The sequence below is a fragment of the Stegodyphus dumicola genome, chromosome X1, assembly GCF_044657685.1.
Source record: "Stegodyphus dumicola isolate Sdum_Otavi_A_Nest chromosome X1, ASM4465768v1".
NCBI lineage: Eukaryota > Metazoa > Arthropoda > Arachnida > Araneae > Eresidae > Stegodyphus > Stegodyphus dumicola.
In genome coordinates this window covers 26,491,713-26,512,160 of record NC_140780.1, presented here as the reverse complement: position 1 = coordinate 26,512,160, position 20,448 = coordinate 26,491,713, and the positions used below count along the sequence as shown (strand labels likewise).

General features: G+C 32.4%; 1 protein-coding gene across 1 annotated transcript in view; it reads right to left on the bottom strand.

Annotated features, from left to right (window-relative positions):
• Positions 1 to 4,941: 4,941 nt before the first annotated feature.
• Positions 4,942 to 20,448, bottom strand: part of LOC118189434 (solute carrier family 35 member F3-like) — a 51,875-nt gene continuing 36,368 nt past the window's right edge. Inside the window, exons 6-8 of the mRNA XM_085807943.1 lie at positions 16,479 to 16,668; positions 12,598 to 12,687; positions 4,942 to 11,129 (exon numbers count right to left, since the gene is read on the bottom strand). Of these exons, the coding sequence (XP_085664069.1) occupies positions 10,906 to 11,129; positions 12,598 to 12,687; positions 16,479 to 16,668 (504 nt within the window). The 3' untranslated portion in view covers positions 4,942 to 10,905. The remainder of the gene's footprint in view (positions 11,130 to 12,597; positions 12,688 to 16,478; positions 16,669 to 20,448) is intronic.

Below are 20,448 nucleotides of genomic sequence, written 5' to 3'. Positions count from 1 at the left end.
TGCTTCATCATGTGGTGATGCATACTCGATAATTAGTCCCATTGAGACTCCATTGCATTATAACTATAACAAAGTACACAAGGGAGGATTTTAGGGCAGACTATGTATACACTACGTAGACTATTTATGTTACACATGAAAGAAAACTTCATGATCAGGCCGTTCTCTTTGTAGCCTTGAAATACGAGCCAATTTCCCTTAAATAATTAATCCATAAAAGTAGGCATCCATTTAGGAAGATAATCCTCACTTGCTTTGCCACAATTTATTAAACAACTTATAACCATAACCATAACTTATAAACAAACGCATACTGCAGCACTTAATTCTGTGTGGTTTATCCGCAAGAAAACCTGGAGAAACCAAGTGGAGTCAGCTTGTTCACTATTTCCAAGTATAAAAATATATATTTGTTGTATTAATATAGGGATGTATGCTCAAGGAGGAATGCCCTGGAGAAACTTTTAAGTGAAACTGGCTGATGTTAATTTTACACATCAGAAAAATTCTGGAAACCAAATGTAGCCATCCCATTCAGCTTTCCTGTATAGAAACCAGAGGAAACTGCTGGTGCTTCACAGCCTTAGCCTTACGTTAGATGGGACATACTTAACTATATTGTGCATATATTTATATGCACAATATAGAAAATTAAGAGATAATTATTTTAAAACAGATTTTTAGGAAGTTGAATCTGAATTTAACCTGCTTGCGTTCTGTACGTGATTACGAATTTAAAAGCGTCTACTATTTTATGCTTTTTTCATGCTAATAATACATTTGTACCAAATCACTGTTTCGCCTGTTTCTAAGGTTATTTGATTATGGCAAAGCATGCAAAAGCTGTCTGCTTGAGGGAAGGGATGCCTTCGTGGAAGGCTTTTCGAATTGAAACTAGCTTGAGCTTTTGTTATATAAGGAAAAATCAAACATGCAGCCAGCTCGTTTGTCTGGTTTCAAACTATCAAATATTCATCGGTTTTACCCCCTCGCCCAATGATGGCTGCCTGAATTCTTGGAAAATCATGATTCGTGAATAAAGCTTTATTCTTAAAGTTCGAGCTAGACCTGAATTCGTGGAAAATCATCATTGATTAATAAAGCTTAATATTCTTAAAGTTTGGAATTAGGCCTTGTATTTTAGAATAATTAATCCAGAGCGTGCAGTAATCCATACAGAATTCTGAAAAGAGCATTAACGTTAAAAAAAAAAAAAAAAAATCTCAGCTTCTTCTCCTTCTTTAATTTATTTATTTTAAACTTCTTAAATGTACCAATCTGTAGGGTAGTGCCTTTTTTGCCACTGTGTTTTTCTCTGCTTCTCTGTGTAATAGGTGTGCCTTTACTTAACAATGACCCATTTTTTGACCTTTTTTATTAAAAAAAAAAAAAAGTAGGGGCGTATATGGAAAAAGACAATTTTAAGCTAAGAAGACATATTTAAATAAGCGATATCTGAATCTTGATTAAATGGACTTGCTTTTTTTTCCCCCAATTCATCAGAACGTTCAGGCACATGATGAAGAATTTTCTTCATAAATTAAATATTTATGTGTTAAAGAGTTTAGCAAAGTAAATTAGTTTACACAATGTTATTACATATATTAACTAATTCAAAATTTAAATTATTTTAATATCCTTTCAGCTACTTTAACTATTTGATTATGTAAATTGCCTCTAAGCATTCAGTAAATATTTTTTTCTAAATTGTACATAAGTATTAAATATTTATTTACATGGTTTTAGTATCGCCAAGTGCACCCATCTTGCACGTTCTAAATCCTGTATGTACTCTTGCTAAGCAGAATCCATGTATTTAAGAGTAATCAGTTGTCCGTAAAGGATACGGATCCATGGTAGTGTTATTGAAAATGCATAGATTTTTTTCCATTATAAAATCAGCGCCATTCGGAAACTGAATTTTACCTGATTTTAGAATTCAGTCTCTGTCTTCCTCCTTTCTTTCGTTTATCCTTTTTTTAAGATTTGGAACTACATTGAAATTCAAGCAGTTAAAACTCAAAATATAGTTGGATAATATTTAAATATTTTTCAGTTCTGTGCAGAGAAGCATTATCTGAGTATCCGAGAAATCTAATGTTTCTTTCATTTTTTCTAAATTCATTGAATATTTGGTTCAGATTAGTTTAAAATATTTTTAACATCAATTAAAAATTCTTAATATTTCCATAGCATAATTTTGTTCCTGTTTTGATGTTCAGATTTAAGGAACTGAAACGCATTTATAGATCGACTAAACATGTTAATTTAGCAAAACACTTTTCGTATGATAATTCTCAGTCATTTATGATCATATAATAATAATCCTTTCTTTTTGCTTACATATTAATCATTTCAGATAATAATAAGGTTTATGCGCAACAAAAGGAACTAATTTAATATAATCGACTTTGCCGAATGCTAGCTGTGGTTTTTTGCATGAATTTGAAATTATTATTAAAACCCTTAGTGAAGAAAATCCTAATAATTTGACTAAAATTGAAAAGCAGATGTATTTGCAAAAAGCTGCATTATGAGAAGACAGTGTCACAATTGATTGAAAATGAAATTTGCAGTATTTGCAGAAGAATTGTTGATTTGAAATCAAAGATAATATGGGAGGGTTGTTCAGTAAATATCCAAATTTAGCCATAAACCCGAGCACAAAAACTAATTTTAGTAACTGATGCTAAGCGAACTACTGTGTTTGACATGTGATATTGTCCCTAATATTAGTTGTTTTTTCCCACACTATTAGTTTTTCAGGATGGCGTTTAACCCTTGGTACTATGGGCGCATATGTGGGTCATATATATGCACTGTGGCGCATATGTGCATGGACGCAAATGCGGGGTCGGCGAAGGCATTGGCCCTTTACTACTGCCTCATGTGTAAGTTCGGAAATTATTTCTATCGTATTCTCGGAAATCCAACGCTTGGGGAAACCTCATACCTCGTTCGTTGCTTAGCAGCGAGAAAAAATGAAATCTCGTTTATTTAGTCAGTCTTTTTTTGGCCACTTACGTAAAGCGCTTCAATTTAGAGCAGTTAGCAGTCGAAAGGTTAATCAATTAATTTTCGTCCAAGTACAGCTGTGATCATGAAGTCTTCGTTGAGAGAAGTTTCGAAACATCGTCGACTGTTATGTGCGTTAGGAAAACAGAAGTGTTCATTAGTATCTGAATGGAATTTTTGAAGATTGCGAGTCTATCGAGGATGACATTCGTGAAAGTTTTTCGAAAAATATCATTATAAATGAATAGAACCAAGTAGGTAATTTTGATTATGCGAGTTATTAATGTAAACAAAACTTCAGTGGGGCAGTATCACTAATTTTTATTAAGTTACCTATCTTTGCGTTCCCAAACAACTGAATTTTGACAAAAAATTGGCATGATTTGAGATTTCAAAGGAACTGCTGGATCGGTACGAATGTGAAAATGAGAGATTGTTTTGCATTACGTCTATCGGTTAGTCATGTGCATGTGTACATCATTACCCACTTGAAACAAAGCTTCGATGCAATGAAAACATGCAGATTGTTCTTCTTACAAGAAATTTCTCATGCCTTCCCCGAATAACGATGTTCTGCGAAAAAGTACCTTGCTTCTGGTTTTCGTGAGAACGGTAGAAACGTAAATGTACTGCTAAGAAACCTGTAGATTTGTTCAGTTAATATATCAGTTCGCAACACGACTATGCAAGATCGCATGCGACTGCTAAAACTGCGTCAGTAATTAATGAATTGCATTGAGACAAACTGCTACATTCGCCATACAGTCCAAGCTTGGCTCCGAGTGATTTTAACCGCTTTATCGCTCTGATAGAGACTCTTTGGGGAAAAGAATTTTCACACGAACGACAAAGTGGATTCAGGAAATTCTCCAATAGTTGAGACACTAGCCAACAAATTCTACGCTGCCGGAATGTAGAAGCTGATAGTCAAGTGAGAAGAGTATACAGTAGTTGTAGAAGACTGCATCGAAAATTAAGTGACAGGAAAGTCGACTTTATCTAGATCGCAGTTGTCTGGAAATCAGTCTGGATATTTTTGCCCTTCATATTAAATCATCTTCTCCTGTTATCGAGTATATTTTTTTAAGATAAGAGTGATTTTTTTTAGTGTGGTATTGTTTTTGTGTAATTGTGTATAACATGTTTTTTAAAAGTAAAAAGGCACAATGGAGAAGATGCATTTTTACATAAAATTTTCTTAGTAACAAACAGCAAGATATATATATATATAGTACATTGTGGCATTATACAACAAGAGATATATAAGAACAGTAATTCAACAACAAGAACAAATGTCACTCTATTAATAAATGCTAGATGACTATTATAATATATAAAAAAATTCTCTAGTAAAATGAAGCATATTTTAAATTTTATTTCATGCATTTTCATATGATAAAACTAAGAAATTTATCAGCTTGCTTATATTTTATAAATAAGGGGGGAAATTGCGCGTCATCGAGTGTTCTGAAATAAAATATGTAACTCACCTTTAGCATGTCTGCTTAATTATATTCTGTTAATTAATGCAAGCTCATTTTACTTTACTTCATTTTGATGTTTAATGATAATGATGCGCATGGTCTTTTGATGTAATGTTATGCAGAAGCAATTAGAATTTTATAGAATCTGGTAATTAATTTGCTTCAGACTATTTCAGGAAACGAAAATAAAATGTGGATATTTATTGTATGCATTACCCTTTCACGGCGCTTTTACAAAATAGTGGAAACGGAATTTTGCTCAAAAATCAGCCGACGAGATTTATGTGAAAGATAGGAAATGTAACTGGATGTAAGTTTGTAAGCTCTAAATATCTTGAATATTCATGACTTAAAAGATACCATTACACTTTTTCTTAGAAACTGTATTTGTCTTATAGATAAATTTTTAAATTTACGGAATTGCCTCTCATTTTTTCACCTCTTTTCTCTCTCTCTCTCTCTCTCTCTCTTTTTTTTTTTTTTTTTTTTTTTCTTTTCTTTTCTTTTTTGTGGAAGTTATGTAGTCGAATCTCTAATTCATCAGCTCAGTAGGAAGCTACTCAGCTTGTCACGTCGCTATTTCGAAGTCCTAAAATATCTAGCTTGCTTATCCATATAACCTACTTCTTTTTCCCATTATTTGTCAAAGAGGAGCTAATAACATTGCTCTAACGTTGAACTTTATTCTGTTCTCACTAGAAAAACTATTTAGTTTTCAAAACCCGACAAATTTCGGCAAGATATTAGACAGTGCCGTAACACTGAATTTCCTTATTCTGCGCTTCATCAAAGTATCCTATGCATTTTAGAAAATGAATCGCGTTTCGAAATCTCTCTCGTAAGATTTTAATTTTTTTTTTTTTTTTCCTAATTTTGTACAAACGTTTCTTTGTTAAACATTAAAAATATATACACCGTGCCGAGCCTTTATTTTCGCAACCGTTGATCATATGTACGTCCAGTTACAAAAAGGTTTTATACGACGTAAAGATTCAAGATTTCCTATTTTTAAATTTAAAGAGATCAATTTAGTACAAATTATGAAATCTAACTTTCTATACATTCCTCTGGTCCCTGTCTCTCTCTCTCTCTCTCTCTCTCTCTATATATATATATATATATATATATAAGGAAAAGTCTGTCTGTGTATGTCTCTTGTTTGTGCTGCGCGGAAGCTAGTAGACCCGGGACTACGAAATTTGGTACACAGGAGGTGCATCTAGACAAGAGCTAGTGCACCTCGAAGCGATTTTTTCAAAATTTGAATGAAAAAAATGAGGCTGATCTGTGCAATTTTTTTAATTTAATATTTCTCTTGGATACTGGACGTTTGTCGAAAGAAGGCAACGGGAAGTTAGTTAATTTATTTATTAGGATAATTAATATTTGCATTAAGGGATATTGCTTATTTCATTGTAATTTTTCTTTTATATATAATACATTTTTATTGATTTTTTTTTGGGGGGGGAGATATGTAACTCACTTACCTTAAAATTCTGTGCAGTTTTTAAATTTAATGTTTGGTGTTCCCTTTAGGAATTTTTCATTCGCATGGCTAAGGCTGGCCGCGTTGCGGCTAGTATTTTATATTTAAGAAAATTTTGTACTTATTATAAGAAATGAAATACAAGTTTGACTCCTATGCTACAAACATTGGCCTAGACATTTAATATTAAAATCGGGAAACATATTCAGGGCCAGTAAACAAATTGAAAACAAAATGTTTGCATTTGTACATAACTTAAAAAAAATCGTTTATAAAAAGTTTACTGATGTTACGAGATTGCGTGACGAGCGTTTCCATGCAGATTATTATGAAAAATATTGGTCTATATATATATATATATATATATATATATATCTTTATCTTTAATTAATTCTAAATCTTCATAAGACTATTAATAAACGTGTTTTTAACCTGTGAAAATTTATAAATTACTTGCGTGAAAATTCTTCTTGCATACCAAACGTAACAAAATTATAACTAAAGACGCTAGTAAGTCGCAAAAGAATATAATTAAGCACTTAAGAGGGTGGAATCAAACTCGAATTATTATAATTTATTAATCGAACCCGGAATGCAAATTCAAATGACGTTAAGTTTTGAAATTAGGTACCTTAATTAATTTTTATCGTACAGGAAGCATATTTCACAAGTGCATATCAGCTTAGCCACTGAGAGAGGCGTTTCGAAAATGGACCAATGAGCTTACTCTTGCTCTTGTGACGATAAATCTTCGTACATGTGAGCGTATGTTGTTTACATTTTAATTTGTATTTGTTTCGCAGTTATAAATGTGTGGCGCAATAGTAGAAAATCTCGTAGTGCTTTCGTTTTATGAGTTTAATTAATCGCTGATATTTCACTTACGCGATTTTTATCACGCATTAATATTTGGATTGACGTTCACGGTATATTATCGCTCTTTACATCGAGAAAATGACTCAAGCTACAATTATCCTCGAATATTATGAGTTTATTAACACCTGTGGATTAAGAGAAGTCAAGTGTATAGTTTTTTTTTTTTTTTTTTTTTTTTTTTTTTAATTGAGCTCAGAAGGATTGAAAGTGTTGCAATGACTCTGGTGTTTTCTTATTTCGGTGCTTTCATTCTTTTGATTTTGAAAGTGTTAAGATTCAGATTACATATTGTGTATGATCTGATTAAATGCATTGTTAACATTAAAAGTTATATGTGAATAAATTGAATATATTCGTTGTGAATAAGGTAAATTTATTCTGTTTGATGAGTATTTCTTGTGTAGACAGTACATTTAAGAGTGAGCAGTTATTAATCGTGAAATTTAATACTAAATGCAAATTTGTAAAGTTCACTTTGAATAAAATTCTGCATTGGCTATTGTTATTGAACATCTTTTTCTTGTAGACTGCAATAAAAAGTTCTGACTTCTATGTACATATATAATTGGGGTAAATATTTTTCTCATATGCATAGTTTTATATAAAGATAGCGTTTGGGATCAGATTATCACAAATTTCTTTATCTTATTTACCAATTATTAAGTAATATTTAACATGGATATTTTTGTGGAGTATCCAACATGTGTTTGTATTTATTTCAAAATCTTTGAAATAGGTAGTGAAATCTTCACAATTGCTCATATGTTATCTAACTTTTCAATGAAAATTTTCAGAAGAAATCGACAATAATTATTTTTTACAGAAAATTGAGTGGCAGAATATTTTCAACCATCTTGCTTAAATCTTAAGGCACGCGAAAGGTCATGTGGCATGACAGAGGTATTACAGGATGCCCATTGGTCCATCCTAGAAGCCATTCCCTCGGTGGCTACGCAGATGTGCACTTGTGAAATATGCGTGCGGGAATCAAACTTTTGTGCTTTATTTTTGGTTAAGAGGATAACATTTTCCTAAAAGTAAGTATAGGGACCGGTACACAGTGTAAAAAGTTAGATTTTGTAATTTATAAAAAATTGATTTTCTTAAATTTAAGAGTACGAAAACGTGAATCTTGGCGTCATTTAATGCATTTCTATAACTGGAAGCATATGTCTATGAGAGAAGGTTGTGAAAATAAAGACCGGGTAACGACTTTTATAGACATGGTGTATATAAGAAAACAGAGTTGACAGAACAAAAAAAAAAAAAAAAAAAAAAAGAGGCAAATATATTTAGGGCTTATCTTGTTCATTTGCAGTTTTGCAGCTGAAGATGATGGTTCGGTAAAACCATCGAAACTAGTCCTGTGAAAATTTTGTGAATTAACGCTGATTTTTGTTGTTTGGCTTCTGAATTGGTATATTTAGGGCTATGAGAAACGGCCATTAATAAATGCTGCTTTTGCTAAGGCTAGCTGCTTACGAAGTACTTTTTAAACTAGCACATTCTGCTGCTAAAGATAATTTTTTTAATTTCAGTGCAAAACTGAGTGGAATAGAATTCGTGTACTGAATTGGAATTCGATTAATTGGAAGCATTATTATTTGAATGGTTTATATATGAAAAAATTAGCAACGTTTCAATCTTCAGTAACATTTTAAAAGTAATTCATGTAAGAAAAGTTGAATCAAACGACTATATTTAAGTGAAATAAAAAAAAAATTGTATATAAATAATTTATTTATTTAGATGAAATATTTTAAATTAAATTTGAAATTTTATGAGAAGTCTTGGAGATGTATTTAATCTTTTTCTAACCTCCACTTCAGAAGTAGCTCCGCTTAAGATGACAGTCAGTCCCAAGAGTGACGCACCAAAGAGATCTGACTGTATCTAAGTTCAGAATCGAAAACAGATACAATGACATTCTGCAAAAGCTTAATTTTATTTATTCTTAGTGCTATGTGCATTATCTGAGCATTATATTGATGAGGATGTAGAAGTATTTCCTATGGTTTTTTTTTCCTTAATGGTGGGAAAAACTAAGCGATATTTACTGGCTTCCATTTCTTTCTTTACTTTTACTGGACAAAAGTATTTTAATTTTTCAATGTTACTTTTCTGTCCAAGATTTTCTATCTAATATCTTACATGCAGTACCATAGTTAAATTTAATGGCCTGTTGATTTTAATGTTGTAATGCCACTGAACTTGTTCCATAGCTATTTAAATTTCTCCGAAAAATATTAATTTATATTAGAGAATTAGCTGCTTAACAAAATACGATACATAACAATTAATGAAGCTTACGATATAAGAATACATTCTTCATTTATGAAGCAATCGGCAATTATTAGTAAAACAATTATTCGATTGCTTGAATTCGCTAATTTGAATGTGTTTAATTTGCATCCGATATTTAGAATAATCTCTTTATAAATTCGTGGGTTATGCCGTAAATCAGCGGTCTCCAAGCACATTTCATTGTGCACACTTATATAAAAATGAACTAATGCATATTATAATAAAAATAGAATCGTTTGCATAATTATATGCATACTTGTATAAAACATCATATGTAAATACAGTCTACCAGAATAATATAATTTTCATTCCAGTCTATACAGAAACACAAGTTGTTCATAAATTATGCATTTTTACAAAGAAAAATGTGTTCTTATTATAGTACTGGAATTTAATACACCTGATCACCTTCTGACTACCTTGCTTGAAAACTTTGCGATACAGCATTCCAAAAATCTATTTTCAATTTCATTTGAAATGTATATATGATGTATGGGTTTTTAATGAATGTTTTATCATTAAACATACTTACTACTGCATGGTACCCATTTTTCTGATCTAATTCTCTTGTAGAATTTAGTTGCAAATCAAAGTCTATCATTTGGTTTCGAGCTTTGCAGATATTGAATATTTCAGTTGCTTAATAACCATTATTTCATTTAAAGTAATTTATTAATTTTTCTAATGTAAATTCTATGCTTGTTTTATAATTTTTCCATTCATTAAATGCAGTTCGTGCGCTTCAAAAGAGCCATTTTGCGTTCTTTCCTTTCTTTGCAGCTCATTAAGATAAATCATTGATTTTACATTTATTTCAAGTTGAGATTAAAAATGATGAACTACGCAGTTTTTCTTATTTTTTTGGTAGTAAAATATAATTATTTAAAAGCTTATGTATGAACTTACTAACTATTAAACACTGCAAAATATAACTGTAGCTAGAATTTTAGTTTGGATGCTGTTGATAAGAGGCGCTTGAATACGTTGCCTCAAAATCCAAAGAATTATTTAAACAATTTCATTCATTAAATAAAACTGTTAATCGTAATTTATGAGTAAAAACTAGAATTTGCAAGCATAGGCACACACAATATATACAAATACATACAAGCACACACACACACACAACATATATATATATATATATACTATAAAACTTGTAATAAACGGTAATATATAATGATTGTTATGCATTCGTAATTAAATTTTCCTATATAAAGTTTTATTTGCAAATGAAGGACAAATACCTGATAATAATACTAATTTTAAATCTTAAAAATTTTCTAGAAAGGGAACACAATTGCAACAATGACGAATATAGATACTTTAAATGGTTAAAAGCTGGGATAGTTATTCTTAGTGAGAGGGGAAAATATCTAAAATTCGTCAAAAACTGTAGTCTGTGTCCGTTGCAAAATAGATAAATTCTTGTTGCGCCTTAGTTTTAAATACCCTTAAGTATCACTTTTGAAAAGTGCTACTTTGAATAATTACGATTGCATTAGTTTCAAGTGAAAAACATTTCTTTAAATAAGTTTTGATTAAAGAGCCTTTATGCAAAATATTTTGTAAGACATTTCAGCAGGAGTAAGAATACGCGTCAAAAAATAATGAAAACACAGAACAACACACAATAAATATCTAAGTGAAGATAAATGCAGACAGAATCTGAAACTGAAATTTTGATCATGCTACAAAGAACAAATAATATATAATGGATTTTAGAATTTCAATGCGTTGTTACTTAACATTTCCACTTGATGCCCTAAGTCGTGACCTTGGCTGTGTAGCATCCGCAGGTTTGCTAGATTTGGGGCATCTTCTGCACCTTCCACGAATTAGTCGCGTGATGTAATCTGGCCAGTTGTCGGGCAGAAGGACTAACATGGAACCAATAGATATTAAAAGAATACCTGCGAGTTTCATGCCTTCAAAAACCACGTTGTTTAGGTGGACGTCCAAAACTGAAAGCATTGAACAGTTTACACAGGAAGCATTTTATTAACTTGAGATCAATAATCTAGCATGGAGTAAGTAATCTGTACATAATTTACTTTCACATAAAAATATTTTACACGTGAGACATTTAGATATCAGTTTCTCGTCTGGGTGCTAAGCTAGTTTCCAACATAAATTTAAGGAATGTGTTTAAGATTATACATGGAAATACATAAATACAGCTAATATTAAAGTTACATTTAAGGGTCATTACATTAAATAAATGTTGAAAATAAATAATAAGTATTAAACTTTTCTAACTGGTTTTACAACTTAAACAAATACGGAAAAAATTTCCTGACAAATCTGAGTTTTATTCAGTTCATGAAGAGAGGAAACATTTTAAGTGTCGAAAAATGAACTTTTTCTTTCTCAAATCTGATATACCGCAGTTAAAGAGATTTATGAAAAGAAGAAAAGGAAGTTCCATATTCTTTTAAAATTGCTTTTCTAGGATTTATGGACTTTCACTGCGAACTGGCGCAAGCAAGAAGTCTTGAATGTTTACTTCAATTTTGTGACTTCTAAAGACTAGGCTAATGTTCAGTTTTTTTTTTTTTTTTTTTTTTTTTTTTTTTTTTTTTTTTCAGTCACTTCCAGTCATTTCGATGGTATTAGATTACTGTTTGGTATATTTATCACGCTATATTTTCTCATAAAATGTTAGTTTGGGTTAAAAGTAATTTTTAATCAAAAGATAAATATGATTAAACAGATCGTTCAGACAGATTGTTTCTATGCAACTTTATCTGACTTAAAATCTGCCTTTGCGATGTTGAATAATAATATTAACAATGAGTCCAAGCTGGCACTTTTAATGGAGATAAGTTTTTAAAATTTTTCCCCCCACCCATTCTTTAAGTATACGACAGAAATTATATCTGGCAAAATTCCTTTGACTGTAAATTACAATGAATGTTTTATATACTGGATGACTATATTAATGTTTTATATACTGGATGACAATATGAATGTTTTATATACTGTTATTTATATATTTTAAGGCCATTTCCCTTTCTGAACATATAGGCAGTGACTTCAAATCGAGAAAGTCAAGAATGCTAAAGTAATAATTTAAAAAAATTACTGAAATTTATTTCTTCCTAAATCAGTTGTTAAAGTTTATATGTCTTCAGATTTATTTCATGCAAATCGTATTATTATATGTAAATAATGATAATTTATTAATTCATAGGTAATTTATTAGAGTTTAAAAATATTATCAATGCTAAAAACATCTAAAAATTTCAAATGATATGAATTAACAATGAGAGTACGATGAAAAGAGAGAGTAGAAATAAGCTAGTATTATGCCTAGCAGAAATTTTATTCAAGCCTGAAAGCATAAATGGGTTGAAAAGAGTGGAATTAAGATTATTCGGACTTTAATAAGATTTTGATACGAAAGTAATAAATGAAAAATGCTCTTCTTACCTGCCGAAACTGGCACCGCTGAAACAATGCCTAGTTTGAGGAAAGTGTCATAACTGTGGATAATGTCAAAGTTTCCAAGAACATTGGCAACTGTAATACAGAGAAACCATTAGAATATGTCCATTTTAAAATCTAAATATTGGATTAAATTTGCAAATTATACAAATGAATTCATGCCGAAAACAAGAACAGCAATGTTTGAATTGCTCTAAACCGCTAAATGAAAAGAAAAGCAAATTAAATTGAATTAAGCTGACGTGGTTTGAAATCTGCATTTCACTGAGCAAAGTACTGTTATGAAATATACAATCTTAATAGCATAAAAAAATTCCGCTGTGAGTACGATCGATATTTTTCGATTTGTATATGTGTGCCAGAAGCTTTTCGCCTCATACAAATGCTTTATTAGTTGTCTGTTTATTTCATACACCTTTACTTGACATAGCGCGCGGACAACCGTAGGATAGGTACAACTGGATAGCCTTAAGCCCTGATGGGAAAATAGTGTCCTGGGGGCCACATATGGCGCAGAGTTTTATTCTGAGTAGTAAGCCCAGGCAACCGCGCGGCGGAAGTGACGTCACAGAAAGGAAGCGTGGCCTCCACCATATTGGATCACGTGACAACCAGAAGTGCCGTTGATGGATTGATGACGGAGTGACGTTATGCATAGTTCACCTGCAGAGTCTGGAGGATGAGGCCACACGAAGATTTCAGGGCTTTAAGAAAACTGAGCCTGAATTCAATTTGCTATCTTATCCCATCAGTGCTGATATTGACGCAGCACCTGAGAAGCTGCAGCTTGAGCTTACTGACATATAGTCAGATCATACTCTGAAAGAAATATGTAATGCTGTGACATTAATTGACTTTTAAAAATCTCTGCCTGCTGAAACATTTCCATGTGAAGAAAATAGCTGGGAAAATTTATAGTTCTCTGTATTTGGGTCTTCGTATATTTGCAAGCAAAGCTTTGCTTTCTCGAAGATCACTAAGAGTAAATACAGATGCTTTTCTAACAGAATTAACCTGCAGACTGTGATAAGAATCTCAACGAGCAATCTCACTCCTGATTTCAAACAAATTGTAAAATATTGTGATAGCGTACATTTGTCTTATCAAGCTGATACTATATGAAATGCGCTTGCAGCTATAGATGATAGGAAATTAGAAAAATAAATTAACTGAAAACTACTACTATTTTATTTAATTTATATTTATTGATTTTTATGGTACAGCTTACACCTTTCCTAAAATGCAGAGTTAATTAAGAATGAAATCATTTTAAAAGGTGCGGCCCTCCGCTTCTACAAAGTAGCCTCCGACCCAAAACAGTTGCCCATTACTGTCTTACGCCCATGTAGCTAACAACTGAATATATACCCTAGAGCAGTTATGCTTTATGACAACAAGTTAACGACACTGGCACTATGGGACATAAAGATAGGTTAGTTAGGGGAACAAAACCCAACAAATATCTCATCTCACCGTGACCGCTCAGTCTGATACAGTTCAATAAATGCCTTCATTATTCTCCATAGCTATTGTAACAAGTGAATTAAGGCAAATCGCATCTTTATGTAATCGTAATTGTACTAAGATGTCATAGGTTTGGTGAAACTGACCTATACACCAGACGACAACTTTAACTCAAAGGTAATGTTACTTCTAGAGCCATTCACAGAGTAGACAGGCTCTTAGCTCGTAACAGACTTGAGAAAAGTCATGCAAAGAAATTAAATATCTTCCATACATGACTGATGGTATTTAAGTTGTGCGATTTAGTTTGCTGTTCTATACAAAACAGACCTACAGCAGTCGAGTGGTAAAACCGCTGAATACTTGTAGTTCGAGCTGGGTGCAAAACCTAATGAATGGGCTGGCTCTATGGGAGTTTTCGTTATTTTCAAATCTGTAATGTGAATACGAGCCAGTTTCTCTTAAATCGTCCTCCACGAATGCATCCTAACATTTTGGCAGATAGCCCTCTTTGTGCATTGCCGCAGTCTAACTAATACTCCAATCCATACGAAGCAGTGCTTTCGGTTAGCAAAGGCAATGAAATCATTGCGGCCCCAAGATAGCAACACGTGCTCCAGATCACCGCGTTTTTATGCTCACATTTCGTAGATGTTCTTGGCGTCATAGCTGGTTCCAGATATGTTTCTATCATAGTAGCTGTCAGGAATTAATCTGTAGACCAACTCATGCCTCATCGGGAATCAGTAAAATATCTCACTATCGTTGAATAGAGCCGAGATGAACTCGAAAACAGTTTCAGTGGGTTTCTCTGTACAAGAGTACCAGTGGGGGACAAACCACTGGTTCCTTTGAGTACAATTGACCTATATGTAGCCATGATAATATACTTTTTTTTGTCTACACTACACCGTGCAAAGATGGTAGGAAGTTAATATGCAGTGACTGATATGTGGGGTTGTACTTTCAAGCATAGAAAGCAGTTGTGACTCTTGGACGTCCCTTAACCGTTACACAGTAGTCCTTTGCGACATAGTTGCTTCACTATGTTAATGGTTCCACAGCAGCGAATGAGAGAAAGATTGATATTTAAAGCTCCAGATACTTTCGACTGTCTCTGGCTCCTTTCGAGATACCGTGCTATGTCCTATCAACATGGCATCACTCAGGTGATGTCGTCTACTCATTTTTCAAAACATGGCTGTTTCGATTTTCGTTCTGAATTTGGTAACGCATACTGGCTCTGCACAAAATATTCCTTTTCTTATACCAACACGTTTCATCATTAAGAAGCGTTGTTATGCAAGTTTTTTTCTGCAGTCTAATTTCCACGTGTATGCATTTGTTATGTATGCAATCGCCCTCATCGGTACAATAGTTACTGCTTCTGGCTGCTGTATCGTTGGGTTGGGGTTTCAATCCCAGAGAATGCATGAATGTTTGATAGACCCCAGAGAATCCCAGAGAATGCATGAATGTTTGATAGACCCCAAAGAATCCCAGAGAATGCATGGATGCAAGAGGATACTCAAAATACATGGCAAGCCGAAAGTCATCTTGAGTGTTTGGTGTTAGAGTAAGAGGTGTGAGAGAACCACGAACCTCCCTGAGGTTGTTCTCCGTCAAATTTGGGGCGAAGCTTAATAGTTAGTGCGGCGTAATTACACTTGCACTACCAATCGTGAATTACGAGTGTCCTGCCCCACTTATACCTGTACCTGTTATGTATGCAAATTTTAAGGTTACATGACTATTCTTTCGCCGAATATACTATTTTTCCCTTATTGCCTAACAACTGGATACTGTTGAATAACATCTTATGTCTGATGATTTATTTAGAGAAGAAAATTCTTCTTATACTATTCAACAAACTAAAATATCCTTTGTAATGCATGCAGATATGGATATTCCACATATGCATATCAATTCAGGGAAGATGTTCTACATATACATATCAATACATACATATAAATCAATATGTACATTGCGGAAAAAAGGGGGACAGTTCTATATCTCACGTTCTACTGGGCCAATTGACGAAATTCAACTTGCGCTTTTCATGCCTCGAAAGTACAACTTAGGATATGTATTAGATTTATATATAGCATTGTTCTAACGTAGGTAACGTAATAATGAAAGAATGTAGATGAAAGGTTTCAGTAATTTATTCAGTAACAGATGATAGTTCTTTTTCATAATCAGTAAAAACAGTATGATTCTGAAATGCTTTCTAAGCTGGAGCTGGTTTAAATTTTGAAACTAAACAACAGTTATTACGTCAGATGATAATTATTTTTGCTGTATCAGTTTTAACATTCTGATCAAAAAAAGGAACTGAAACTCATATCTATAATATTTCAAGTAATGAGTATTAAATATAACAAATATAATGATTTATTTACCTGTAAACAAAACCGCTGAACCTGCAATTTGTACGTAAGGAAGCTGATTCCACACGAGAACCTCCGCCTCGACTAAATAAAGGGTAAGTCCAATAGGCCAAAGCATCAAGACATTGAGCAGTCCCACGAATGTTAAGAATATGGAAAGTTGATCCAAATTCACATTACCTATTAATTTTTTAAATAACACCTAGAAATATAATAGATAAAGTCAGTTAATAATAAAAAAAATATAAAAATTTTAGTATATGGAGCGTATGGTATAAAGAAAAAAAATTAGAAATAAAAATTTGATAACAATTACTAGTGTACAAAAAGTATGCAATTTTTCTGATTTTTGCCGTAATTCCGCAGAAAATCAACTGGGAGTCACAAAATTTTTACTACAGGGGCACTATGTAGTACTTAAAGGATGAGGAAACCTATAATAGCAAAAAAAATGAATAGGATGCATAGAGTACGGAATGAACAGAAAAAGTCTTTATTGGCAGAATGGGTTTGGTACAAAAAAAGTGTTTGGTCAAGAGGAAGAACAACAAGCCAAAGAACTTTAGTAACGGTTATGACCACCCCTTAACTGCAATGATTGCGTTTTATCGTCTGTTGATACTCAACACTAGATTATCTAACAACTCTTAGAATTAGAGTTCCCATTTTTCATGGAGCATCTGTTTCAGTTCACTGGTGTTCTCCAGAGGGTAAAATCGAGCCTCCAGTCCTCTCCCTGAAGTATCCCATACATGTTCAATGGGATTTAAATCAGGGGATCACGCTGACCAATCTATTCTGCGGATATCCTTGTTCCGGGAGCCAGGAGCTCTTCAACAGCACGAGTCCTGCGTGGCCATGCATTATCGTCCATAAAACCAAAGTCCAAATCAATGGTACCCCGGAAGGGATAAATGTCATTCAAAAGTAATAAAAATTTACCATTTAATATAATGGAAAATCTAAGGTAAGAAACTAAAATTCGATTGGATTGATATTGAGAGAGAGAAAAAAATATTTGTAGAAAAGATAAACAATATTATTGAAATAATAAAGAAAATAATAAATTAAGGAATAAAAAAGCTTTTCACAAAACTCATATTTTAAGAAATGAAAGCTTATGGAGCAGACCTTTATACCGGATAGCATCTATATGGATTTATCCCCTGCATCTCTGTTTCAGATTATTCTTCAGTTTTAGACTTTTTCCGAATTATTCTCGTAAATAAAATTTTGTATTAATGTGTGATCCAGGACGACATTTTTCCAGCTTTTCCGCCAGCAACTGCCCTTAAAAAATTACTCGCATTAAAAAAATAAGTAAATAAATATAATATAATGAAATAAAATCTGAAAGGCTTCAGATTTCTACGTTCGCCCAAGAAGGCTCTTTTAAAGTTTAATGTGGTTTATCAGCAGAGATTATCAAAAGAGATTGTCCAGATGGAATGACAAAACATTTTATAGTATATTAGATGAATATGCATTTAGACTAACATGAGAACATTATCTTCTGTATATTTAAGAAATGAAAAATATGTAATGCAATTCCATAAAAATATTTTATGTTTTTAATTAACTATATTATGAATTAAATGCATTTTTATTTAAATCAATTAGATTAAAATGTAAGAATATAGTTTTTTTAAGAATTGCACCTATTATTTTTAAATAGTTTAATTTGTTTATCAGTAGCAGACAGATTAAATATAAAAGAATAACATCTTAAGTTTTTCCGAATGGCAACAAACTCGAATGAAAAGTGAAACTTCGCAAAATCGCATTTCGAGACTAATAGAGAAATATGTTTTCCGAAAGCAGACCAGTAAATCAATTAAATTTGCCACGAGGCATTATTCAGCTCCCGTCAGATTCTGTATCAGCAGCTGTTGAATTAGAGATATTACCTCTGTTAAGGGAAACGAGCAGCCCTTAGCTAGTAAGACTAATTTTTCTGATAAAGAAAATTTTACAATAATTGTCACAGCTACTGGGGATAAAAAATATTGACAGAAATTAATAATTTAAAAACATTATTGACAATTAAAATTTATTTTATTATACAAGTCCTGCGAATTCTCTGCAAAGTATGGCACATGTACCACAGAAAATATTTATCTTTACAGGTATTTTGCTGTTATTAGTTTAAAAGATATTCATGAGGCCATCTAGAAGATAATGGCAAAAGTATTAGGAAAAGAACTCGCTGTGAAAGAAATTCGGTTGGTAGAGGAGATAAATTGCTCTTGTCTCTTAGCTGAAAGTGGAAAACGTAATATTAATTGTGTGTGACAACGCTAGAAATTCGGTTCTGTCTAAAGGCCAATTTTTACTGCACATAAGAGTTTAAAATGAAGAGAAAAAGTTCGTTATATGGTGCATGGAAAGTCATGGTCATAAACCAACTTGCTATAAACTGCAGTGCCCAGAAATTTATCCGCAATATGTTTTTAATTATTGTATTTTAAAAACTCTTGTAATGTATAATGTAACTTTAATCAAATTTTGATTAGGGAAGAGTAAAATATAGAAAATATAACACAAACTCTGTTCTAGATAAACAAACATAGTGTAAAAATAAAACAGCATAACATCGTATATAAGGTATTTCTCCCACTTCCCTAGCGTGCCTTCGTGGTGTAACGGTAGCACGCTGGGCCGGTATTCCAGATTTCCGTGGTTCGATTCCCGGCGTATTTTTTATCTTTTTTGCTTCCAATCAACCTAATGACTCTACACGTATACAACAAGATTACCTAGTCAAGATATTGGATATTTATTTAAACATTTTACATTGAAAATAAATCTTATTTTAATAGAAAACAGAATTTCTTCTTTTGACAGAATCGTTCCTAAGTGTTTTTCTAGCTCAAGCGAACAGGTGCTCGTCCCTGTATCACAATGAAATTAACTAGAGCTCTAAAATATTCAACAAAGATAACTGCAAATCATATCATAACTCTTTCAGTATTTTGTAAACATAATATAAATAAAATCTTAATGTATAAAATACATTTAGAAAAATAATATATGTAATAATTTGTAACTTTTAAGTAAATTAAAAAAATTATTCAGAAATTTATTCAAAAAATAATGCAACTTCTTCTTTCCACTTAATTAATAATCTCTAAATCCTTTTCAACATGAGGACATAATTAGAAAAAAAATCTTTAGTATGTCTACGTGCATATAGTTGAAGAAAAAGTCATTTGAAAGAACGATTTAAAAGCTTCAAACCGTTTCTAAAGAGATTTTCTTATTTAAATCCATGTTAGATGAAAGATACAAAAAGATACATAATTTTAAATTTATATAATTTTATGAAACCTTACATTTTTGATGAATTTATTAGCTACTTTTTAAAAAGGTAATGTAATTTTGTATATTTTAGGAAAAATACACACATATACGCAGTAACAATCATGACGAAAACAACACGAGCAAAAGTTTCTTTGTTAACATCACTTGCAACCGGTAAGATCATTATGGTAGAACAGTACTTTTGCCTTTAAGGGAGGAAGCAATTCTGAAAGTTCTGACATCTACTGCCTTGAGCTTTTAGTCTGTTTTGCTGTTAGATAGCAATTTGCTGTTTTGAATTTACTATCAAATGTTTTTGTCGTTTAACAACAAAGGACATTGCCTTTGATTTTCGATAGTTCTGTTTTTTGTTTTTATAATTTATTTTTTATAATTCCCCTTTTTTCATTCATTCATATATATATAACAGTCAACATTTACTCCCCCCTCGGGGGTCGACGTAGAGAACTCTGCGAAGCTACTGGCTAGGATCAGTACCTAGGCAGTCTCGGCCACGGGGTATAAAATTTATGAACTTGGTGGTTCTGAAGGCTCTGGGAAAGGTCACTTATTGGCCGGCCCCGGAGTCTGGCACGTCCTAGCGCGGCGTGGTACTAGTAACCCGGGGGTCTCCCCCGGGGTCGCTGGGTAATGTCCCGCTGCGACGGGCTCGCCCAAGCGA